Source organism: Cheilinus undulatus, linkage group 9 (assembly GCF_018320785.1).
Source record: "Cheilinus undulatus linkage group 9, ASM1832078v1, whole genome shotgun sequence".
Lineage (NCBI taxonomy): Eukaryota > Metazoa > Chordata > Actinopteri > Labriformes > Labridae > Cheilinus > Cheilinus undulatus.
Genome location: NC_054873.1, coordinates 39995596 through 40017734, shown reverse-complemented (window position 1 = coordinate 40017734; position 22139 = coordinate 39995596). Strand labels below are relative to the sequence as shown.

General features: G+C 41.5%; 1 protein-coding gene across 3 annotated transcripts in view; it reads right to left on the bottom strand.

Annotated features, from left to right (window-relative positions):
- Positions 1-22139, bottom strand: part of kiaa1549la (KIAA1549-like a) — a 135609-nt gene that overhangs the window by 89614 nt on the left and 23856 nt on the right. For all 3 annotated transcript variants that reach the window (XM_041796567.1, XM_041796568.1, XM_041796570.1), the window contains exons 2-4: positions 8307-9005; positions 2676-3497; positions 2198-2313 (exon numbers count right to left, since the gene is read on the bottom strand). In XM_041796567.1, coding sequence (XP_041652501.1) covers positions 2198-2313; positions 2676-3497; positions 8307-9005 — 1637 coding nt within the window. The remainder of the gene's footprint in view (positions 1-2197; positions 2314-2675; positions 3498-8306; positions 9006-22139) is intronic.

Genomic DNA, 22139 nt, shown 5'->3' with positions numbered 1-22139 from the left:
ACAAGAGTGTCCTGGCCAAGAAAGGCAGCAATGTTATAAAGTACCAATTTTTTTTTTGTCTTGATAGCTATATATTTGGCTGTTATTCCATATTTCTTAGACACCTAACTATGGTGAATGCCCTTTAATCTAAAATACACTAAAATCTGTGTCTACATCTCTGGTAGATCAACATGATCTGGGAAGTTAGCTTTTTTTGTTGTGATTGTATCTGTCTGTGTGTCTGGCAGCACATTGATGAAAGTGGATAGAAGCTTAGAGACCCTGAGTCACTTCCTCTGTAAGCTCACAAAAAAGTGGATAAAAATAGACAAAGCAGATGAGGACAGTAAACAGACAGAGGGATTAAAAGAGTGCAGGTGGAGAGACAGAGAGGCAGGTAGACATGGTGTGCAGACCAACAGATGTGACAAGCAGGTTGCCAGAAATCTACTGACCAGAGAGGCAATCAGATAGGGGAAATTGAGTAAAGGAAGCCAAAATTGTGAGATAAACATTAGGTTAAAAAAATATCCTCACAGTGAAAAAAGATACTGACAGACAGAAGAAGATCCAGTTTGTCAGAAGAAGAAAACAAAATAGAGATTGGAAAAGTGGTGCAGAGACAAAACCAGTTCAGACAGGGCAGAACAGCAGAATGATAACTTGAGTGTACTGCTAAGAAAATGAAAAATTAATTAAAAATGTATTTTCATCTACAGGTTTGAGAATAAGTTTGAACATTATCTTCTGTGCAAGCTTGGGAAACTATTCAATTGCTTATCTACATTTAGACACAACTGTTATGAATAACTATGATGTATACTATAATTTCTCTCTTTTGTTTCGTAAATCTTTTTGACGAGTCCTTCTGTAGAAATTGAGAAGAAAAAACAAGTCGGGAGCAGAGGGGCATCAACCATCAAACAACTGATTAGAAAATGACCAACCCAACAGCTGAGCCACAGCTGCTATGTAGAATGGCACAAATTTTACAATGTAGCATTCAGATTCTGTTAGCATAAGATGGAAAGCACTTGGCGGTCAGTTTAATGGCAGACAAGATAGAAACTTGTTTTCATAAGGGTGTAAAATGCAGGTAAAAGTCTGGTCTGGCAAATAAAAAAAATACAAATAATTAAAACAAAATAATCAGATTTTAGCATTTTACCGTGATTATATACATCATGTATCACACTCCTTTGATTGAAGGGCTACCTTTGCTTAACGCTATAAGTTAACCCACACCATCACACAGCCACTGTGGCATCAACATGTTGTGAATTGATGGAAGCTGTTGCTTAATGCCTAGACAAAGTATTCCAATAGTAAAACTGAGTAGCTTGTTCATGACTGCAAGATAAGTGCAGAAAGTAAAGATTTATGAACTGGCATACTGATCAGACGTACTGCACAATAAATAAGCTGTAGTTAAGTTAAATGTGCCGCTCTCCTGAAAAGTTCCTTTTTTGAAGCACTTAGACATTTCATTCATGAAAAGTAGATTTTCTTAAAATTTTTCAAATAGCATTCTGCTTGACAGTGCTGGACTTACTCAGCTGATATATCCTCCTTGAGGTAATAATGGCTCCCTGATTGTGGTTTAGCTGACAAGGATCGGCACCTCCTCCGCGTTTGTTTCTTTCTTTTTTTTTTTTTTCTAAATTTTGAAATAATACTAATGGCTTCTCTACAAATAGCAGTCGTCCCCATCAGTGTACCGGAGTGAATGGATGTTTTTGGGTAAGTGACCCTTTGAGTAATCAGATGACTGAAAAAGTGAAAGTCCATTTTTGATAAAATGTTTAATGGACTTGAGCTTGTCTAACACTATAGCGCTCTCCTTTGTCTATCTATTCAAAACCCTTTTTACACCACACGTTACAGTTGATCATTCTCTCTACATTCATGGACTGATGGCGAGGGCTGGCACATAGTATGGCCATCAGAATAAGCTTATCCCATTCGTAAACATCCATACACATTTACACCGAAAGGACAAAGCAGGAGGAGGAATTTGGGAATAATCATCTTTCCCATGGACATTTTGTTACGTGGCTGTAGAAGATGGGGATCAACCCTGCAACACTCTGGTTATGAGATGACTGACTCCACCTTCTGTCACCCCTGTTTACAATCTAGTTTAGCTAGTTACTTTTTAAGCCAAATAGCCTACCTGTTGCTACAACCTGAACCCATGGGTAACACTGATACTGACCTGTGCATAGGCAGTGGAGTCATTCAGAGCCCTCTGTAGAGCATGGCTGAGTCCCTTAAAAAGGTTCTGTTTCAGGATAGGGTCCAGGCGGTTCTCTGGTCGCTCGATTGACAGAACTGTGAAAGATTAAAGATTTGAGTGCAGTGACTATGAGCAATATGCTCCAAAAGAGCCCAAGACATTTTTCACCATTCTTTGACAAAAATATTGCCTTAAATCCTGACATACTGATTAGTTACAACCCAACAGAGGTCAGGCATTCAATAACTTGCCAGAGGACACAGAAACCTGGACAATGACATCTGTTTGCAGTTCTACTTGGCTACTTTTCAAAGCTAACGCTGAGCCTTAAAGCCTATTCTTAAATCAAACTATAGCTGATGAATCTAGTTAAAAAAAAACTACAGTTTCCAGTATTTTTGCATTGTTATCTGATTTATCCGATTCTTCTTTCTTTCAAAGTGAGTAAAGCTCAAACCTGTTTTGACCCAGTACTTCTTAGTTAAGTTGCATGGAAGAGGACTTTCTTCTGAGCTGGTTCCGAATGGAGTTTCTGTTTTCGTAGTTGAAGGTAGGGTTGTTTGGATCAGGATGACCTCAGTGGTGGCAGGTGCTTTTGTTGTCGTTGTGGTGGTGGTAGTAGTGGTGGCAGTAGTTGTGGGTGAAGTAGTTGTAGTGGTTGTAGTAGGGGTTGTAGAAGCCATGGTTGTTGTGGTGGTGGTGGTGGGGGGTACTGGGGTCGTGGTGGTAGTTGTAGCAGTTGTGGTTGCAGCCATGGTTGCAGTTGTGGTTGAAGGCGTTGTAGGCAGTGTAGTGACTTTTGTGACATTTTTTAAGCTTGTCGTTTGCTGTCTTACAGTAGCAGCAGTGGTATATGGTGGTTTTGTTACAGCACTTTCAGTGGTCACTGCTTGCTTTATCATCTCAGTGGTGGTCACAGTAAGAGTGGTCATTGAGGGTGTCACTGTGGTAACTGTTGTTGGCTGAAGACCATCATTGAGCACAGTGTTCAGGTGTGAAACTGTGGCAGATCCTGATGTTGTTTGCACTTTTGCAGTGGTTGATAACTGTAAAGTTGAGGTGGTGCTGGGTAATACAGATGTGTTTATGGTTTTGGTTGATGTGGTCATGAGCCGTGAGGTGTTTCTTGTGCGCATGGGCAAAGTGGTGTTCCATTTGTGGGTGGAAAAAGGGCTGGTAACATTGGCAGGAAGGGTTACATCATGGTCACCCACAGTCGACAGAAGCGACTCTGGAACAGTGGGGAGATCCCAGGCTGGCAGGCTGCTCACTGACTCCTCTGTAAGGGAGGAAAACAAAAAACAAAAGAATAATTTAAGTTTTTTTTTTTTTTGGGGGGGGGGGGGTCACATAATAAAATACTTATATATCATATCCACACCCTTTTACAAGATGGCCCTTTCTCTTGAGTTTAAACACACACACTAGAATGTTGACCAATGAACAGCTGTAATAACTACCAAGTATAATTTATTCTTGTTTTAGTTATGCCAAGCCAGCAGTGTCCATTTTTCAGAAAATTGTTACTCTTTAAGAAATAACTGTAAATGCAACTATATATCTTGAATTTTGACAGTGGAGTTGAGCAATATAAACTGGAGTAGTGTCAAAAAATATGGAGTGTTCTAACCACAAAATGTAAAGCCCTTCTTCCTTATTTCACTTGATTTCAAATGAAGTGACCTGCATAAAAAGAAAAGTGATTTTACTTCAAAATAAGGCGGATAGTAACTCGTTTGCCTAGGCTAAAAGACATCCACATAACAAGATGGCCTCTGATTCTCCCATCACATAAGTACACAGAAACATTTTGTAGAGTGACTTTAATATGTACTGGTCTGATGTGATACAGTTGAAACAGCAATGCAATAGTAACTTAGTTCATTACTGAGTTGGAAGCAAAAAATTAATATTTAATACAAAGAGAACTTGTTAATGAGGTCACCCTTTACTGTGACAGATAAAATGACACAAGGTGGGAAAACATTGATGTCATGAAATAGAGGAGAATGAGGGCAGAAATTTGAGGTATTGAAAATAATCTTTCCCACAATGCATCATGACATGGACGTGTACAATTCTGTATTGATGCAGTGACAGTTCATAATCAGTGCATACCTACATTGCCTGTAGATTTAATCAAAGGCAGGACCTACCATAAGCCAAATTATGATATATTATGTTTTATAGAATTGTTTTTGCATTTAGCACCATGTCTATAGATTAATTTTGTTGGTTTTGTGTATTTGTGACAAAGAGGTGCCATAGTAAGGCTACCCATGGGGGAATGGGAAAAGCTCTCTGGATCCCAGTGTCACTGGGGGCACATTGAGAATAAAGCAATTGTCCATCCTAAAGTAATGTAAAGAAAGTAAATTTATGCTGAATAAACAGTATTTTTGAACCAATTTCCAACCTAAATTCTCAACATTAAGGCAACATTAGACTATTTAAGTAAAATGCTGACTATTTCAAAATGTAAACCCTTTATTTCTTTTTTAAATAATGTTAACATTGTGCAGAGGCCAGTTAAACTTGTATGCTGGACTGTGTATGTCCATTCCAGAGGCCTAGCCATTCCTGCTGCTGACCTTAAAAGGTGAGTTGGGACTTAAGTCCCCTGACAAACTACAGCCACATAGCGCAGGCTTGGGGTAATGTTAGCCATGCCTTGAACAATGCATAAACTATTATCCGTATTTCAACCAAAATGGAGAAGTTGGTTTTTTTTTTTAAAGTGACATTGTATGCCCCTAAAGGCATCAACTATTCCCACTAGCCCTGTCGAGCAATTACAAAAAAAAATCGAATTCATTACGGATTTGTGATTACTTATTCACAATTAATCACATAAATAATATGAGCAGGACTGCAATATCAGTAGATTTACTGTATAACCATGTGTGTACAGTAATTGGTTATGTATTTAAATCTATATATAAATGATACTTTGTGGTGTATATTTTTATATATATTTTACTCTGTTTTCCACATTGAGAGTGAATTCATAATGTATTGTACCTGATCTGTTACTCTACTGACACCTGGCACCCCCCTTATCCCCCCACAGACATTCTGTAAGCTGTAGGCCTACCTCAGCCCTCAGTCTGACTGTGCTGTCTGTCAGCCTCCTCTTTCTGTCTCTCTGTTTGTAGTCTCCAAAGTTACGCTGCGATTCTTCACAGATACGTTTACATAGCACGCGAGTGCACACAGATGTTTCTGTTAGTGACATCAAGAAAGTTTGTAATAAAAGAACATGCTTTTGAGGGGCATCAGCCCTTTTCACAATGTTTTAAAGTAGAAACACAGTATTAAACTTTTAAACAGGGAAGTATGCAGATTAGATCAGCGTTTTTGGATGAAGGCTGTGCAGCTCCTCACTGTATAAAGGTAACTTTGCTTGTCTGTGTCTGTTGGTGATTTAAAATATCCTTGTTAAGTTATAAAAATATAAAAAAGAAAAAGGTAAAACTAAATTGAAAAAGTTAGAAAAGTGGGAAAAGAAATGAGTGCTTTCTTTCCATATTTTCAACCTTGCACACCACAATTACGACTTTAACTTGTGATTTGGTTTTTTATGTCATACTTTGACATTTTCAACTCATAAATTTGACTTCTTATGCTTTGACCTTTCAGATTCACTATTTAAAATTTTCAGTCATATTTGGACCTTTTCAACTAATTATACAGAATTTTATCTCATATTTTGACCTTTGTAGCTCCTAGCTGGCTTTTAAATCCCATCTTTTGACCTTCTAAACTCATGATTTCAAGATTTATCTCTGAGTTTGACACCCCTGCAATAGGTTGTCTTATTAATCAATCAAAATCGATGTGTTAATTTGACGTCAGTGTGATAACTGTGAAAAATGTCATATCCCATTACCTTTGTGTGACTAACAGCACTTACTCCTTAGAACCATTGAAAATATGGGTGCAGTGATATTTTAGAAATTTGTTTAGAAGTTGAAGAATGGGGGCGCAGGTGGCTGAGTAGTTAAGGCGTGCCCCATGTATGCGGACAGCCTTGGTTTGAAACCAGCCTGAGGCCCTTCACTGCATGTCTCTCCCTCGCTCTCGTCCCTGTTTCCGACTCTATCCGCTATCCTCCTCTATCAAATAAAGGCACAAAAATGCCCAAAATAAACCTTAAAAAAAAAAAAAAGAAATTCAAGATGTAATTTACTTGCATGCATGTACTGTTTATTGCTGCTGTTACAATATTTAACAGAAATGTCTTTTTAAATACATTTATTGCAGGCCATGGTTTTCCTTATGGCATGGAAAAGAGGATGACGTCACTAACAGGTAGTAGCTTTGGGCCTGAAATGATCTTTGAACCATTTTTTTAGACACACACACATAATTCATGTGAGCAGATGATACATATGTGCATCCTTGGAAATTCTCTGTTTAAAGGGCTCAGTCCTGAGAAATATCTTGAGGATCCTTTACACTGGAACAGTCTTCTAACAGATGACAGTCAATGATATAAACGGTAGTTCGAGGATCTTTCCTTGGCTTTGAGAAATATCAAGTGGCTTGTTTGCATCTCCGTCATAACCCGTTCATAGAGCTCTACATAACTGTAGGCAAATTAATATTGGCTTGACCATATTGAAGGGCATTTTGATCACTGATACATTTAATATAAGTTTAGGATTTTGAGTCCTTAGATCTATACTGCAAATGAACACAGAGTTTATACTACACAGTTCCTGTTAACTCAGTAAATTATTATGTGAATTATTTATTAATGCTTCCCCCTGTTTTCTGAAATTGTAAGCAAGTGATGCACAATATTATCAGCATGATATTAATATCAGCAGATACTGGCTTACAAAGGGAATTTGGCTAAAAATATGCTAATTTTTTCATCCACAAGCTTTAAATTGTGTGTTTTAAGGAGTGATGTCTTAGATCTAGACTTCATTTTAGTATCAGTGCCGATATTAGTTAAAATCGTTTTGTAAATACTGCTATATTGGATAGCAACAAAAATCCAGTATCGTACATCTCTACTATTGTTTTGGTTGGAAAACACACAGTGTAAATCTTCCTTTGTTCCCTTTTCATGAAAAGGTAACCATGAGCAGTAATATGAAAAAGTGATGAAACAACCTATCTTGACGCATGCATTGATGCATTGTTGTGCCAAATTAATTCAAATCAAATCAAATCATTGACATGATAAATGTGACTGGGGACAAGAGAAGATGCACAACTCTAAAATGACCAAAATAAAGATGAAGGGGAGGAAGATTACATTGATGATGAGGCAATGTCAATCTCGTTGACTATGACTACAATTTTAGTCCACCACTTTTCTTCCATGAGAGACTATAATTAGTTTAGTTTTTATCAGGGAGACTAAAAAAAGACTTAATGTATAAAGTTTTCATTGAACATTCAAAATCCATGTTTTCCCACTGTGGGTAAATCTATCTAAACACGATGCATATGTACGTAGCTCTTCTGCCTCTCATTGGTAGAAAGCATGGGTCCCAGGTTTGGCAGTGCATAGTAGACACACTAGCATGGTATGGTACCCAATACAGTTGAAGGGGCATCTGGGAACACGTTTTGACTAAAGGTAAAGACTAAAATGTAATCACTTTCTATAAACTACAACTGGATAAAAATGTTTGAGTTTTCCTCAACTAAAACTAAACTAAAACCGTAAAAGGTATAGATAGTCAAAAATAATGTGACTAAAACTAATGAACATTTTAATCTTAAAACTAGGACAAGACTTAAATTAAAAGTGTCTGTCAAAATAACACTGTGATGATGACAATGATGGCAAGATGGTAGAACTGATCTTAAAGAGAAATTGCATTGCTGTATTCGTGTCCTAATGTTTTCCTTTGCTTTCTTTTGTTTTCTTTGTTTTTGTTTTATTCAGGATGTTTGTTAAAATATGATCCTTAAATGAAACAGATTCCACATTGAAAGAGAAAAAAAGACTACCAGGCATGTGCATAGCACTTGCCAGTTGTTGCTTTTAAAACATTCTACTGATGTCAACTGTTGAAGGTAAAAACTATGATCATAAATGACAACAAAGATCATTCCTGACACATACCATAACTGGTGCTGATGTTGCTGTTGGAGGAGTTGCTGTTGGCTAAATCCAGAGACCCACCAACTGGTCCTACTGTTTGACTTTCTCTGTCACTGGCTGAAGAGGATGGAGCAGTGAAGGAGGATTGCAGAGAGGGAGCTTTGGTTGTAGAGGAGAGTGAGGAGGAGGCCCTGGATAATGATGAGGAGGAGCTTTTTGTCCAAGCAGCTTTAGACAGCAGTCCAAAAGGTTTTCTTAATGCTGGTTTCTGGAGCACCACTGTCTCTGGCCGAATAGTGGGGACTGATGAGAAAGGTGCCAGCTCTTCTTGACCCTCTCTGTGTGTTTGTAGCCTCTTCAGCCCCAACCAGGGAGCTGGGTCACTGGACATGGTTTTCAGGTCAGATCCCCCCCTTTCCAAAAGTCTATTTCCAGCTTTGACTTCAGCCAAGATGCCAGTGCCTGTAATAATTTCAGACCTTGTAGAGCTGTTCCTACCTGCTTTAGCCTGTACTATTGCCTCTGTTTCTGCAATAACCACTGTTTTGTCCTTAGCAAGCATTTTACCTACAGGCCAAGATGGCACGGCTGCAGGATCACCATCAGTTCCATTTATCACGTCTTTGTCTTTATTCCTAGTTCTCTCTTCATTCTGCAGGCTGGCTGAGAGGTTAGAGGGAGAAGGAGCATGTCTCATCAAGTCATGGTGACCTCCCCCAACTGTAAGAAACAGGAGAAGGATGGAGGGACAGGTAGATGAAAAAGAAAGAAAAACATTTAAGATTTAGGATTTTGGGGCAGAAAAACAGTTAAAAATCATCCTTTTGATATTTGCTTTTAGACAAATAAATGCAAACACACATCCACCAGCTCAAGAGGAAAGACATAATGTAAAATAGGCACTAAAGAAACCAATGAAGGTGGCAAAAGCAACATAGTCCAACATCATTATTACAGTTCATTCAGACAACTCACATCTGTAATCTTATTAACATTTATTCCACTAACAGAACACAGTTAGTGTTTAGTGCCCAGGCGCTGCCCTCCTCAGGTCTTGCAGGAGCATTGTCCTCATAGAGGATAGAGTTCGTCCCAGACTGTGGAGATATGGGACTGCCAATAGTTGCAGAATCTCATCTCAGTAACTCTCTGCATTGAGATTGCCTTCAATCAATTGACCTCTGTCTATGCTCAAGATATCTCAAGAGGTTGCAACCTGCATTTACAATGATGTCGAGTCAACTACAGAAGACATTTAGAAAATACAAAGCAATAAAAAACAGATGACTTCTTGATAAAAGGGTATTAAAATGATCAAACAAGGGATTTATACTGAGCATAAGGTCCAAACAATTAATGTAATAAAAAGCAATTAATAAAATAAAACAAAAAATTAAATAGATTAGTTACAAAAGAGGAAAAAAATGAAAATGGTAAAAATGAAAATAAAAGGTAGACTTAATGAAACATTTATAGACAAAGGGTTTGGAGGTTTAAAATTATGTTTCTGGACTTCTTATTGAGCTAGCTATGGAGCAAGATGTGTGCGTCAAACTGTGTTCTTTGATCGCATATTGTAACAATTGTATTTCTTAGTGAAACTTAAAAATGTCAAATAGAGGCAGAGGTGGCTTCAGGCTACTCAAACTGTGCTCTGGCCTTGTCCTCCGGTTGCGCTCGCCCCCATGTTACCCCCCTCCCTATTTAGAGTGCTCTTCTGCCCCGCCTCAAGCTAATACCTCAGCCCTGAAACTTGAGCTCCTCTCTGAGATACGTAAGAAAATAGTGGATTTTTTTCAAGACTGAACTACATGTTGCTCTCGGTGAGGATTTATCTACAATCGGAGCTGCAAGCAAGAAATTAAAATTTAATTAAATGCGAGTATTTGGAGGCTAGATCACGCCGTAACAACATCAGAATTGTGGGGATTCCCGAGGAAATAGGTAACAACTCTGCCATCTTTGTCGCGGTATTACTTAAAGAAGATCTCAGCTTGGACAAGGAGCCACAGCCATAGCATGACTTCATTACTACTCTGACTGTATTCTGCGGTGAGTAAGAGAATACAGCAGGATCAGGATACACACAGCAGGCCTCACTGCTGGGTAAGGGAGACTATAGGTTTGTGGGGTGGTTAAGTTTGGGTGGGGTGGTAAACGTGTTGGTGGGTTTTGGGAAGTGTGTGTGTGAGTGTGTGCAGGGGCAGTTTTAGTGACTTGGACGCCCCAGGCAAAGAGCAATGTGAGGCCCCACCCCTAATATCGCTCACCTCAACTTCTTTGATGACCACAATATGAATGTGATTTAACAAAAGCAGCACAGTGTGCAGTGCACCACTAATAACAAACTTAACTCCATTCAGTGTAAGATCATCTGCATTATAACCAGCATCTTTTAGGTTAAGTATTAGTGAATAGTTTGTTACAGCAAGCTGGACAAACTGCATCGACCTTAGACAGAGAATAAAAAAACAAATGTAATTCTGACGTCTCCTCCGAAAGATATGACAATAAAGACTCTCTGTTTTTAATTTTTTTTTTTTTTTTTTTTTTGCGCAATCGAATTGCTTTTCTTTATCATTTTCTGAAGTTCATGTATTCTCCTGTTCTTAGGGTTTCATGTTTTCAGGTACAATATCATAGCAAATGTATTTGGCCCAAGGTCCCATCAAGAATTTAAGCAGTTAATTTGTATTTCTGCATCAAATCAGTTGTATTACATGGGTTTTTTATTTTGTTATTAAGATAAAAATACAATTGGCTCTATTTTCAGTATTTTTTTCATCCGAATCATACTGAACTGCAGCAAAACAGGGGTGTTAAGCTGGGGGGGCTGGATTTGCTCCAATGAGACGTCCTGTGGGCCAGACATTTTTTTTTAGCAACATCTATACGACCAATGACTGATATATAGGCTGCTGTAATGTTTATAAATTTAATGATCCAATATAAGATGCAGGTACCATTTAATGAGTGCTGCATGTTTGCACACTAAAGGGTTACTTTATAAAGAGAATTTAACTGCAGGTAATCTAAACAGGTCAGGCAACAATATACTGTCCTTATAACAAGACGATTTTTACAGATTTTAAAGTTTTTAGGACCCACTGATGTTGAATTTACAATATTGAAATATTAATTATAAATATTCACTGCCTGGCCAAAAAAAAAAGTTGCCACCAAAAAAAAAGGTCACACACTCTAATATTTCATTGGACCGCCTTTAGCTTTGATTACAGCACGCATTCGCTGTGGCATTGTTTCGATAAGCTTCTGCAATGTCACAAGATTTATTTCCATCCAGTGTTGCATTAATTTTAATATTGTTGATGGGAGAGTCTGACCACTGCGCAAAGCCTTCGCCAGCACATCCCAAAGATTCTCAATGGGGTTAAGGTCTGGACTCTGTGGTGGCCAATCCATGTGTGAAAATGATGTCTCATGCTCCCTGAACCACTCTTTCACAATTTGAGCCCGATGAATCCTGGCATTGTCACCTTGGAATATGCCCGTGCCATTAGGGAAGAAAAAATCCATCATTTAAGAAATAAGAAGTTACTCATTGCATCAGCTGGGGTTAAATAACTTGTTGCCAGCTGAAAGATAATCACCCATGCAGTAATTATCCAATAGGAGGCTCATACCCATTTGCTTAGTTAAATCCAGGAGGCGACTTTTTTTTGGCCATGCAGTGTATATACTCCTGGCAATATCCATTTATGATTATCTAATGAGCATTTTTCTATATTTCTCTGTTTAATTAATGCTATTGTATTTTCTTGTACCAAATTACTTTTATTTATAAATTGTACAAGGATGATGATGATCACTGTGTATTTCTGGGTGTAATACCCCACTCTTCTAAATGAAAGTTAAAGTTGAAAAACACAAAAGTTTCTTTAAAAAGCCCATTAAACTTCAGTATTTTCAGTAAACTCAGCTGCTGCAATTTGTTCCATGTTACATAACTCTCTTCTCACAGAACATAGGGAAGTTTCATTTATTACTGTGAAAATACACTTTTTTTTTGACAAAGTTGTTATTTTCAAGAATTTTGAAGAAAAGTGAGTTAAAGAACTAAGTTTAGAAAACATCTGATCTGGCTTTCCTTACCAATAATGTCCCATCCATTTTGACATTTCTCTGCTGTCTGAATGTGGATCAATGTGAATTATCCCCAGACTGTCTGTCCAAGGACTAAGCTTTGTTTCTTTCTATTAATAAATCTGATTGATCACTGGTTAACCATGGGTTTAATTGTTTTTCTGTTTGTTTGATGATCTAAGGGCAACTCAGTGTCTGGAATATGAGATGTAAGATAAATATCACTATAAAACAAATCAGTTAAAATGCTTTTTCATTGAAGTTTAAAAACTTCTTTTAAAAATTACAGTAATGTCTTTGTACGAGTGCTCCTAATACAGGCAACACAACAATGGTTACTCACTTCAAGGTAAAAAACACCTGTGTAGATTATTTCATCACCTCAATAATGAGAAGCCTTGATTTTCCAGTGAGGGCAATGTTGCCCTGCACCATCACACTGCCCCCACCAAAAGATGTTACTCTATCAATACTGCAATTAGCATAGTGTTCTCCACCTCTTCTTCACACTTTGACCCTATGATCAGACTGCTGTAGGCAGAATCTGGACTTGAACACAATGTTCCTCCACATGCTGAGGTTCCAGTGTATGTGTTGCTGACACCGCTAATGAGCCTGACAGTAAAGGGCAGTAATGGTAGACCCATTTGTGCTGGTAGCCCTATGAGACCTGGTAGAGAGCTGACAGGGGGAAGAAACAGTCTTCTTGGGGTGTCATCTTCTTGGGACACCCACTTCTCAGCCTGTCTCTGACATCCCCTGTTATATGGAACTTGACCTTCAGTTTGGAGATGGTACTAGGGTTTACTCCAAAAAATGCCACATGGTTGCCTTGGTTTTGTAAGACACCAGCTTGTAGTTTTCTATCGCACGGGCCAGATCAGTCAAATGAGTCATGCCAATTCTTGGAACAGATGCAGACTGACCACTGTAGCAGGGCCACTGCTCACCGGTGCTGACAGGTGCCAATCAGGCACCTGACTGTCAGCACCTGGGGGTACCCAGTGCTCAAAACAAGAGTTAATAGTAACAGCAAAATATGTTGTTTGACATTGACAGAGAGGATTGGTTAAATTTTTTATGAGCCCAACCAACATACTGAGTCTGCAGCTCATCCTGCAAGTACATGTCCATCACAACTCTGGCACCATTTAAAAGGTTAATAAACAGGCTTTCCAATGGTAGGGTTATAAGATTTATTGCCAATAGACATAGTATTTCCTTATGTGACAGACTTGCCTCTATTAATATGGCGATACACGGAGAAAACAATGAAGAACACTTGAAGTTCAAGTGACTAATGGAAGACGTGATATGGCGGCAATTTTTTCTAACTTCTGGTGTGAAGTGGAGGTCCTCAGCGGAGGTCCTCAGCGGCACCCAGGTACTCTTGAATAAATTAGAAACCAAATCTACTCAGACTTTCATAATACCAAAAATTTTAAAGAGTAAAAAAGGTAGTGTGTCCTATCTGATTTTAACCACTCTAGTCTAGTCAGCTCATACTTCAACAGATATATAGGCCTTGTCCACATGGAGACGAAAACGATAGATTTCCGTTTAGTCTTTAAAAAGTTTTATTACAAGGGATCATTTCAGGGAATGCCCACGTAAGCACAGAACCACTAACCTTACAAAGCAGATGGATACCCCCGTATCCATGTTTCTAAGTGCGAATCCATCTTGCAAAGCTCCCATCTGAACCATTTGGGCCCGGTTAGAAAGTGACAGGACCAATCAGCAATGAGGGGCAATACTTTCAGGCGTGGCGGAGTCGTGACGTAAACAAGCAGCAACAAGAGGCTGGTGCAGATATGGCAGAAGACATTAGCGTGGATGATGCTCAGTTTTGTCAGAACTTGACAGCATTTCTTCGTTCAAATAAGAACAAAAAACAACACTGAGTTGTTTTCTTTTCAAAAATGACAAAAGTCATGTACTGACATGTCTACAGTTGCCATGGTTCGCGTTATGCAGTTCTCTATGGAGTTTACTCCTCGGTAGCGGCTACGTCATGTTTCGCCGCTCTGATTGGCCCGTAAAGATGTGTCAGACCGACAGTTCATCCAATCACCCTCCGAGTTTTTTTTTTTCTATGCCTCTGCCCTTTCCCAAACGCTGGGTATGAGAGGTTCACCAGGTTAAAGAACCACAGAAAATGACTGAAAACGCTGTGGCGCTGTAACGCTGCCACGAAAATGCACCAAAACCAGAAGAAGATTACAGAAAACAACCCCAAAACTTTCTCCTGGTTGCCTTTCTGGTTGTTCTCAACGATGGATCTAAGAACATCTGGTGTATCAGATTCAGATTCAGATTCAGACGACTTTATTAATCCCCGAAGGGCAATTCAGTTTACAGTTTACCCTGCCTTATTATATCGTTCTCCTTGACCATTTTTTGTTCGTGGTGGTGGTAAAGGAGCCTCAGACTTTATTGTAAAAGCCATAACAAGCTCAGTAGCTTCTGCAGCATGAACACAACCCTGTAATCTGTCACTGTTGTTTTGGTTGACCCGTGCATACAGCTTAAGTGGGTTATGCTATGTATGACGTAATCATTTCAAGAAAGATGCAGTTGGCTGTCCAGACAGAGACGAAACTGTGAACATTTACAGATCTGTCCACTCTGGGACCCGGTTGCGGAAAGTAGTGTTTACAGCCTCCCAAATGCCGTTTCCGTGTGGATGAAACGCTGATACTCCTGAATTTATCTTTTTGTGCACAGGGCTATAGTAAAGGGTCTACCCAGGCTAAATTTTGAGTAGAAGTTTAATCTTCTCTCTTTTAGATCTTTTTTTATTCTACATGATTTATCTGACTAAAGTGTTTTAAACACAGCTTTAACCCAAAATTTTGTTCAAAATGACAATTAAGTTATCTTTTTCTGTTTTTTTTTGTTTTGGGGGGCAGGCTGTTTTGTTTCCCCCACTTTAAAAAAAGGAGTGTTGTCAGAAATGTGAAGGATGCATATTTCTCAGTTATAGCTCCATAAACTAACTAAATCATGTGACAGACTTGTTTGTGTTTTTAGCTTTAATCAGAGTGGTGCATGTGTGACTGAAACAGCAAAGACACAAGCAGACACAACAACAACAAGCAGTGGGCTTAGGCTAAATAAATGTGTAACTTCAACAGCTGGTTAAGCTACTGCAGCCTCCTCATCTACCAAAGATTTCAATTTGTTGACAAGACCATTCACTTCATCCCCAGTTCACACACAATCAACAACTTAACAGAAGGGGCTTTTATGAAAACATCTGCGGCTTAAGCCCATGTAGCCACCCCCTAGCTCCTGTGTCCGCATCAAGTGGCAACCTCTGGTCCTGAAAAATGAAGCCAATGTGGAAATGCAAAAAACTGCAGTACAGCGAGTGTCCACTTGAGGCTGGCTGCAGGAACACCAGAAGTCCCGTCTGATCTTCTGTTAAAAAGCCAGTTTTCACACTCGAAATAAATTGGGTTACAGCCTGGATCAAAAAAAAAACAAAAAACACCTGTCTCATTAGCTAATGTCTTCACTGTACAGGATGTGAATTTTTTTGTACCCCAATGGTTTAGATAATATTTTGGAAAAACCTCACTGCGGACTGATTGGCATGTCTCATTTGATTGACAGAAAGCTCGGCAGGCAAAGGCTACGTTTCTGTCGACCAGAATGCTAGCTAGCAAGCTGACAGGAAGTCAAGCTTAGTAAGCAGGCTGTTAGGATCCAAAGTTCAATATGGAAGCCCCCCGTGGATTGGCTTAACACATTCATTTCATTGGCTGATTGGCTATTTCATATCTAATACAACAACACGGATGCCAGAAGCTTCAAGGCATCTAAGCCAGTGACGTTGCAAAAATTATGGAGTGGTGTCAGGGGTGGCCACAATCACATTTTAGGGGTTGCACCAGCCACCCTGGCCACCCCTTTAAGAGGGCAGGTGTCTCCAACATCCTCAGTCACAAACACACAGACTTGTCCAAGGAGTGCAAAAACACAACAGGTATGTAGATATGTAGATATGAGCTAACCAGGGTGGCTGGTAGTATTATGATGGGCTACTAAATTATGTTATGATAAACAGTGTCATCATATCATATCATATATTGAAATGTATTTGTGTTCTGTGAAATGTATTTTTGTTTTGTGAAATATATTTGTGTTTTGTGAAATATATTGAAATGTATTTGTGTTTTGTGAAATGTATTTTTGTTTTGTGAAATATATTTGTGTTTTGTGAAATATATTGAAATGTATTTGTGTTTTGTGAAATATTTTTGTGTTTTGTAAAATATATTCGTGTTTTGTGAAATGTATTTGTGTTTTGTGAAATATATTCGTGTTTTGTGAAATGTATTTGTGTTTTGTGAAATTTATTTTGCATTTTTGAAATATTAATCCTGTTTGCCTTCAGGGCCACTGTAAAAAAGCGCTCAAAAATGGCCAAACAAAGGGCACAATGAAAACTCTAGAAAACACTGGGAAGCACAGAAACAACTCAGGAAGGACTACTGACATGGACAAAGAACCTTCGGTTACAGAATGTAACCATGGTTCTCTGAGTGAAGAGACTATCTCTCCACTCTGTTACATATTCCATATGTAACATATTCCATATGACCCACTGGTCAGGTGGATAATTAGCTTTAAGACAATCCACCTATGGTGGCTAATGACAGCATAAAAGCATCTGTGCTCCTCGCTGTCATTGATTAAAATTTTGATGGAAGGAATCCCTGAGCCGCCTCAAGCTGGAGAGAAAGTCTCTTCAGTCAGGGAACCATGGTTACATTCTGTAACCGAATGTTCTCTATTGTATCGAGGTTATCGCTCCACTCCATTAGATATTCTATATGTATGCCTCTGTAAGACACCCCGCAAGGGGATAGAGCAGCCCCAGCCTCATTACATGAGGTGAACTGTGTATCCTTCAAATGACACGTTGCCGCCACCAGGAGTGCTCTAAAGAAAAATACACAAAATCCATATGGATGTGCTCTCAAAGGAATCACCAACGTGTATGACAGTGAACTATATACAACCAACCACTATATACACTATGTACACACCCCTAAATTAGCAGGACATCTAGAAGAAATTACTGCTATGTACAGCCAAGACGCCAGACGCTACCAGGGCTAGCCCACCCAGCAAAACGCTAGGGTTAGGCTAAAGGGGTGAAGGGCCACTCCAATCAGCCATGCCAGGCTGATGGACAAGGAACATAAAAATGGCCAATGTCGCTGTTTCTGGGCTCCACCAAGCACCCGTTCACTGAAGGATGTGGTTGTGGCCACATTAATTTGATAGAACCGGGCAAATGTAGAGGGGACAGACCACGTGGCAGCAGCACAGATCTCACTCAGAGATGCACCACACAACAACGCCCAAGACACAGCCATGCCCCGGGTGGAGTGAGCTCACACCCCTGTGGGACCAGGTGTTCCTGTGTCCACATATGCCTGCTGAATAGCCTCTACAATCCAGTGGGAAAGACGGGCTTTCGACAGCGGTTGACCAAGATGCTCTGGTTTATAACAGACAAACAACTGATCTGTTTTCCTGTGAGCCTGTGTCCAGTGCACATACACCTTCAGTGCCCTGACCGGGCATAGCAGTGTGCACTCACCATTCTCATCCTGCCCTGAGCAGAGAGACCAGAGTTCCACCTGTTGTTCATGTGAGTGTCTGTGAGGACCTTGGGTCGGAATGCTGGATTTGGCTGCAAGACCACCACTGCCCCTTCAGGCAGAAATCTGCACAGATCTCCATGAACAGAGGGAGCCTGTAGCTTTCCAACCCTTCTGGCAGTCACCAGTGCCAGCAGTAGGGCAGTCCTAAGGGACAGCCACTTCAAGTCCACGGAGTCCAATGGCTTGAATGGTCTCCGTCCCAGGGCCTGTAGGACCAGCTCTAAGTCCCAGGGAGGGAGAGAAGGCCTACAAGGATGTCCAACCTGTCTTCTGGCCCCTTTTAGGAATTGGGACACAAGACGGCCCACTTCATCAGATAACTGGTGCCACATGAGCCGCCTTGATAGCTGTAAACATCCCCCTGAGGTGGAGGGCGACTTTCCTGCCTCCTAGAGCCCCTGCAAGAACTGTAGGATCTCAGGGGCAGAGAATGCTAGAGGGTCAGTTTGATGTTCCCTACACCATGCCATAAATACCCTACACCTGTGCCCATACAGCATCCTTGTTGATGAGGCACGAGCTCCCTGGAGTGTATGGACCACCTCCTGAGACAGCTCCAACGCTAACAGCTTGATCCTCTCAGGGGCCAGGCCCAAAATCTCAGGCCCTGGGGAAAGGGATGGAACACAGTCCCCTGAGCCTGTGACAGCAAGTCCTGCTGCACTGGAAGCGCCCATTGAGTCCCGTCCAACAGTGACGGATGTCAGCAGACCAAGTCATGTAAGGCCAATGTGGGGCCAGGATGACTCTCATCTCCTCCATCCACACTCTCTGCAGGAGGGCTGGGAGGAGTATGAAGGAGGAAAAGTGTACAGCTTCAGTCACAGTCACACTGTCTGTTCTTATTAGCATGTGTTGCCCTTGAAGGTCTGGGAGGAAATGGCGAATGGCCAGATGGACCGCCTTTAACTCCAGGAGGTTGATATGCGGGCCTGGGCCGAGATGGTTCCAGCGACCACTGACACCACGCCTCCTGTGCACTGCCCCCCAACCTGTCAGTGAAGCATCCGTTTCCAACAGGTAGCAATGTGTCACTGGCCCCAGCATGCTGCCCTTGCAGATATTTGCCCTGCTCTCCCACCAATGTAAGGCCAGCCTTAACTGTTTGGTGACGAGCATGGTGGCATGTACATTGCTCCTGGGGCTCAACCCTAACCCCAGGAGATATCTCTGTTCTGGGCACACATGCAAGAGGGCTAATGGCACAGCCTGGACTGGTGAGGCCATGAGCCCAAGAAGGTGGAGACACAGCCTCCATTTGACTCTGGCCCCAAGCTTGAACTGGGACAGACAGCTCATTAGAGAAACCTGTATCTCCGTAATCAGGGTCAACAACGCAGCCTGGGAGTCCAATGTTAGGCCCAGGAACTGCATCCTCTGTGATGGTACCAGCCTGCTCTTGTCCCAGTTGAGATGCAGGCCTAGGCACTGTAAATGATCCAGGAGCAGGGACAGGGGAGCCGGACACTGCTCCTCTGAATGCACACATAGAAGCCAGTCGTCCAGGTAATTCATTCGCATTGGCGACAGAGCTGCTTCCATGCACCTGGTAAAGGTGTGTGGAGCAAGGGATATCCCAAAAGGCAGGACTTTGAATTCATTCTGCCATTGAAGGTGAACCTGAGGAACTGCCAATGCCCTTCCCAGATCGGAATCTGGAAGTAGGCATCCTTCAGATTGATGTTGACAAACCAATCTCCTCTGCAGACGGACTGTCTCACCCTTGGGACTGTCAGCATCCTGCATAGCAGATGTCTGAGAAATTTGTTCAGTCCTCTCAGATCTAAAATGGGATGAAGATTCCCATCCCTTTTTGGGATGGCCTTGTGTTGTGGATCCACCACCGTGAAGACCATTGGTGTTTTCGAGGTCACTGGGCAACGAGCAAACTGAATACGATACCCCTGGGTCATAGTCAAAACTACCAAGGGGCTCTCACCCAGTGCTGTCCAAGCTGCCAGGCGTGCTCCAGCCTGACTGGCGTCAGGACTGGGGTGGGGGCTTAGGTCGATTTCTGACCTGGGTCCCCTCGTTCAGCTTGCCCTTGCCTCAGCCGTTGCCATGTTGTGCATCCAAGGTGGCCCTCAGGTCCCCAGTTTGGCCCCTGTGCCACTAGGGGGGCTAGCTGTCCAGCGCCACACCACCTGTGACACCTAACCAGTGCACCGGAAACTTCATGGGCACAACGACGTGCCTCCTGGGCATGCTGCAACATCACCTGGGCTCCAGGGCTGAACATGGCAGTGGGATCAACAGGCAGCTTAAAAGGTAACTTTGGTCCTCAGGCTGCAACGCAGACTGGGACAACCGAAGCTTGCATCTCCCACCGAGACGTTATGCCCTTCCCTGCCGCTGCCGCCTGCTCCTTCATCAGTTGTACTAAAACTGATGAAACAAGCTGTAGTGCTGAGACAGTGTGCATGTCATAACCAGCTCCCAGCTCCCGTGTCAGCTGCCGCTGATACAGTGCCAATATCGACCCAGTGTTTGTCAGCTGTGTCTAAACTGCCATCGCCCTGTGCACCTTTGCCAGAGATGCAGCCAACATCCTACAGCTTTTAATTGGGTGACTTGGTTTCCAGCGTTGTGCCTGAACGAGTTTTGTCCAAACGTGTTTAAGTGACTGTGTTCAATGAAAGCGCTCATTTTCTTGTTGAACGGTAAGCTGTACAGTTCAATTTTCAATTCATGAACTAAGACGTGAGCACAGTTCACTCGGTAAGCAAAGAGAGCGCTCATATTCCAAATGGTACCGGGAATTGCCGAGGTCTTTGTTTTACAAAGGCATTAGTGTGATTTCCGGTAGCCGAAGTTATTTACAGCAGCCAAGTCCGATTTACGGCATGCAGCGCCAGATATGGCTAATGTGACTAACGCAGTAGCATGTGACATCGGCAGTCGAGCCTCCAGTATGACAGGAGCCAGTAATTATGAACATCTAAAAGAATTCTACGATCAAACCAACTCAGATCCTAATGGAAAAAACATAACATTCTTGTGCAAGTTATGCCCACCGGCCTTAAAGAAACAAGTCTGAGCGTCAGTGACTTCAACTTCAAATTTGAAACGGCACATCAAACTGAAACACGCGGCTGCTTTGGGTAATTATCTGCAGTGTATTAATGACTTTATGAAAAAGTTGTCCAAAAGCAATATGCCTGCATGAATCTTCAGCTGCAGTGCTCCGCACAGACCACAACTTCATTCTGTAAAGGACCAGCTGTTGAAGCTTGTACTGGACTACATTGTTAAGGAGCTGCAGCCTTTAAACAAGGTAGAGAAGCCAGCGTTTGTCTGGCTAATCACAGGCTTGCAGCCACTCGCGCGTGTGCCTTCAAGAAAGCTGGTACAAACTCTGTTGAACAAGGCATTCAGTGACAGTATTTGCCAACTTAAAGCTAAACTTTCCGAAGTTGAGCTGTATGCACAACAGCAGACTGTTGGTCTGCTGTAAACAAGACGTATAGCGGCATCACAATTCACTGGCTAAACAAGGAGGATGTGTCACAGAGAAGCTCTGCAGTTCTTGCCTGCAGACGCATGAGAGGAGCTCGCACACATGCTGTTTTAGCAAAAGCCTTGTCAGCTGTGTATAATGAATTCAAAATTCAAAACAAGATTGTGTGCACTGTGACAGACAACGCTGCAAACTTTGTTAAAGCTTTCAACTGTTTTGGAGAGGCTGTTGCAGCATGACCCAGAACCAGCTGCTAAGTATGAAGCAGCTGAGGAAGCACATGCATCAGGATCCACTGCTCCTGATGATGATGATGCTGCTGCAGGGTAGAGTTCAGAGGAAAAGGATGTAATGGAGCTGCATACTCTTTCAGCTTTGGAGGATCCTTGCCTTCCTCCTCACAGGAGGTGCATGGCTCATACTCTAAATCTAGTGGCAAAGGACACACAAAAGGTAACAGAAAGAAAATGCAAAACACTGTTAAGAGCAGTTTTTGCTAAAGCATCTGCTCCGTGGAACAGAGTTAAATGGAGCCCAAAAGCATCTGGTTTTGTGATGGAAAAGCTTGGTATCAGCTTTGTGTTACCAAATGACACATGCTGGAACTCTGTG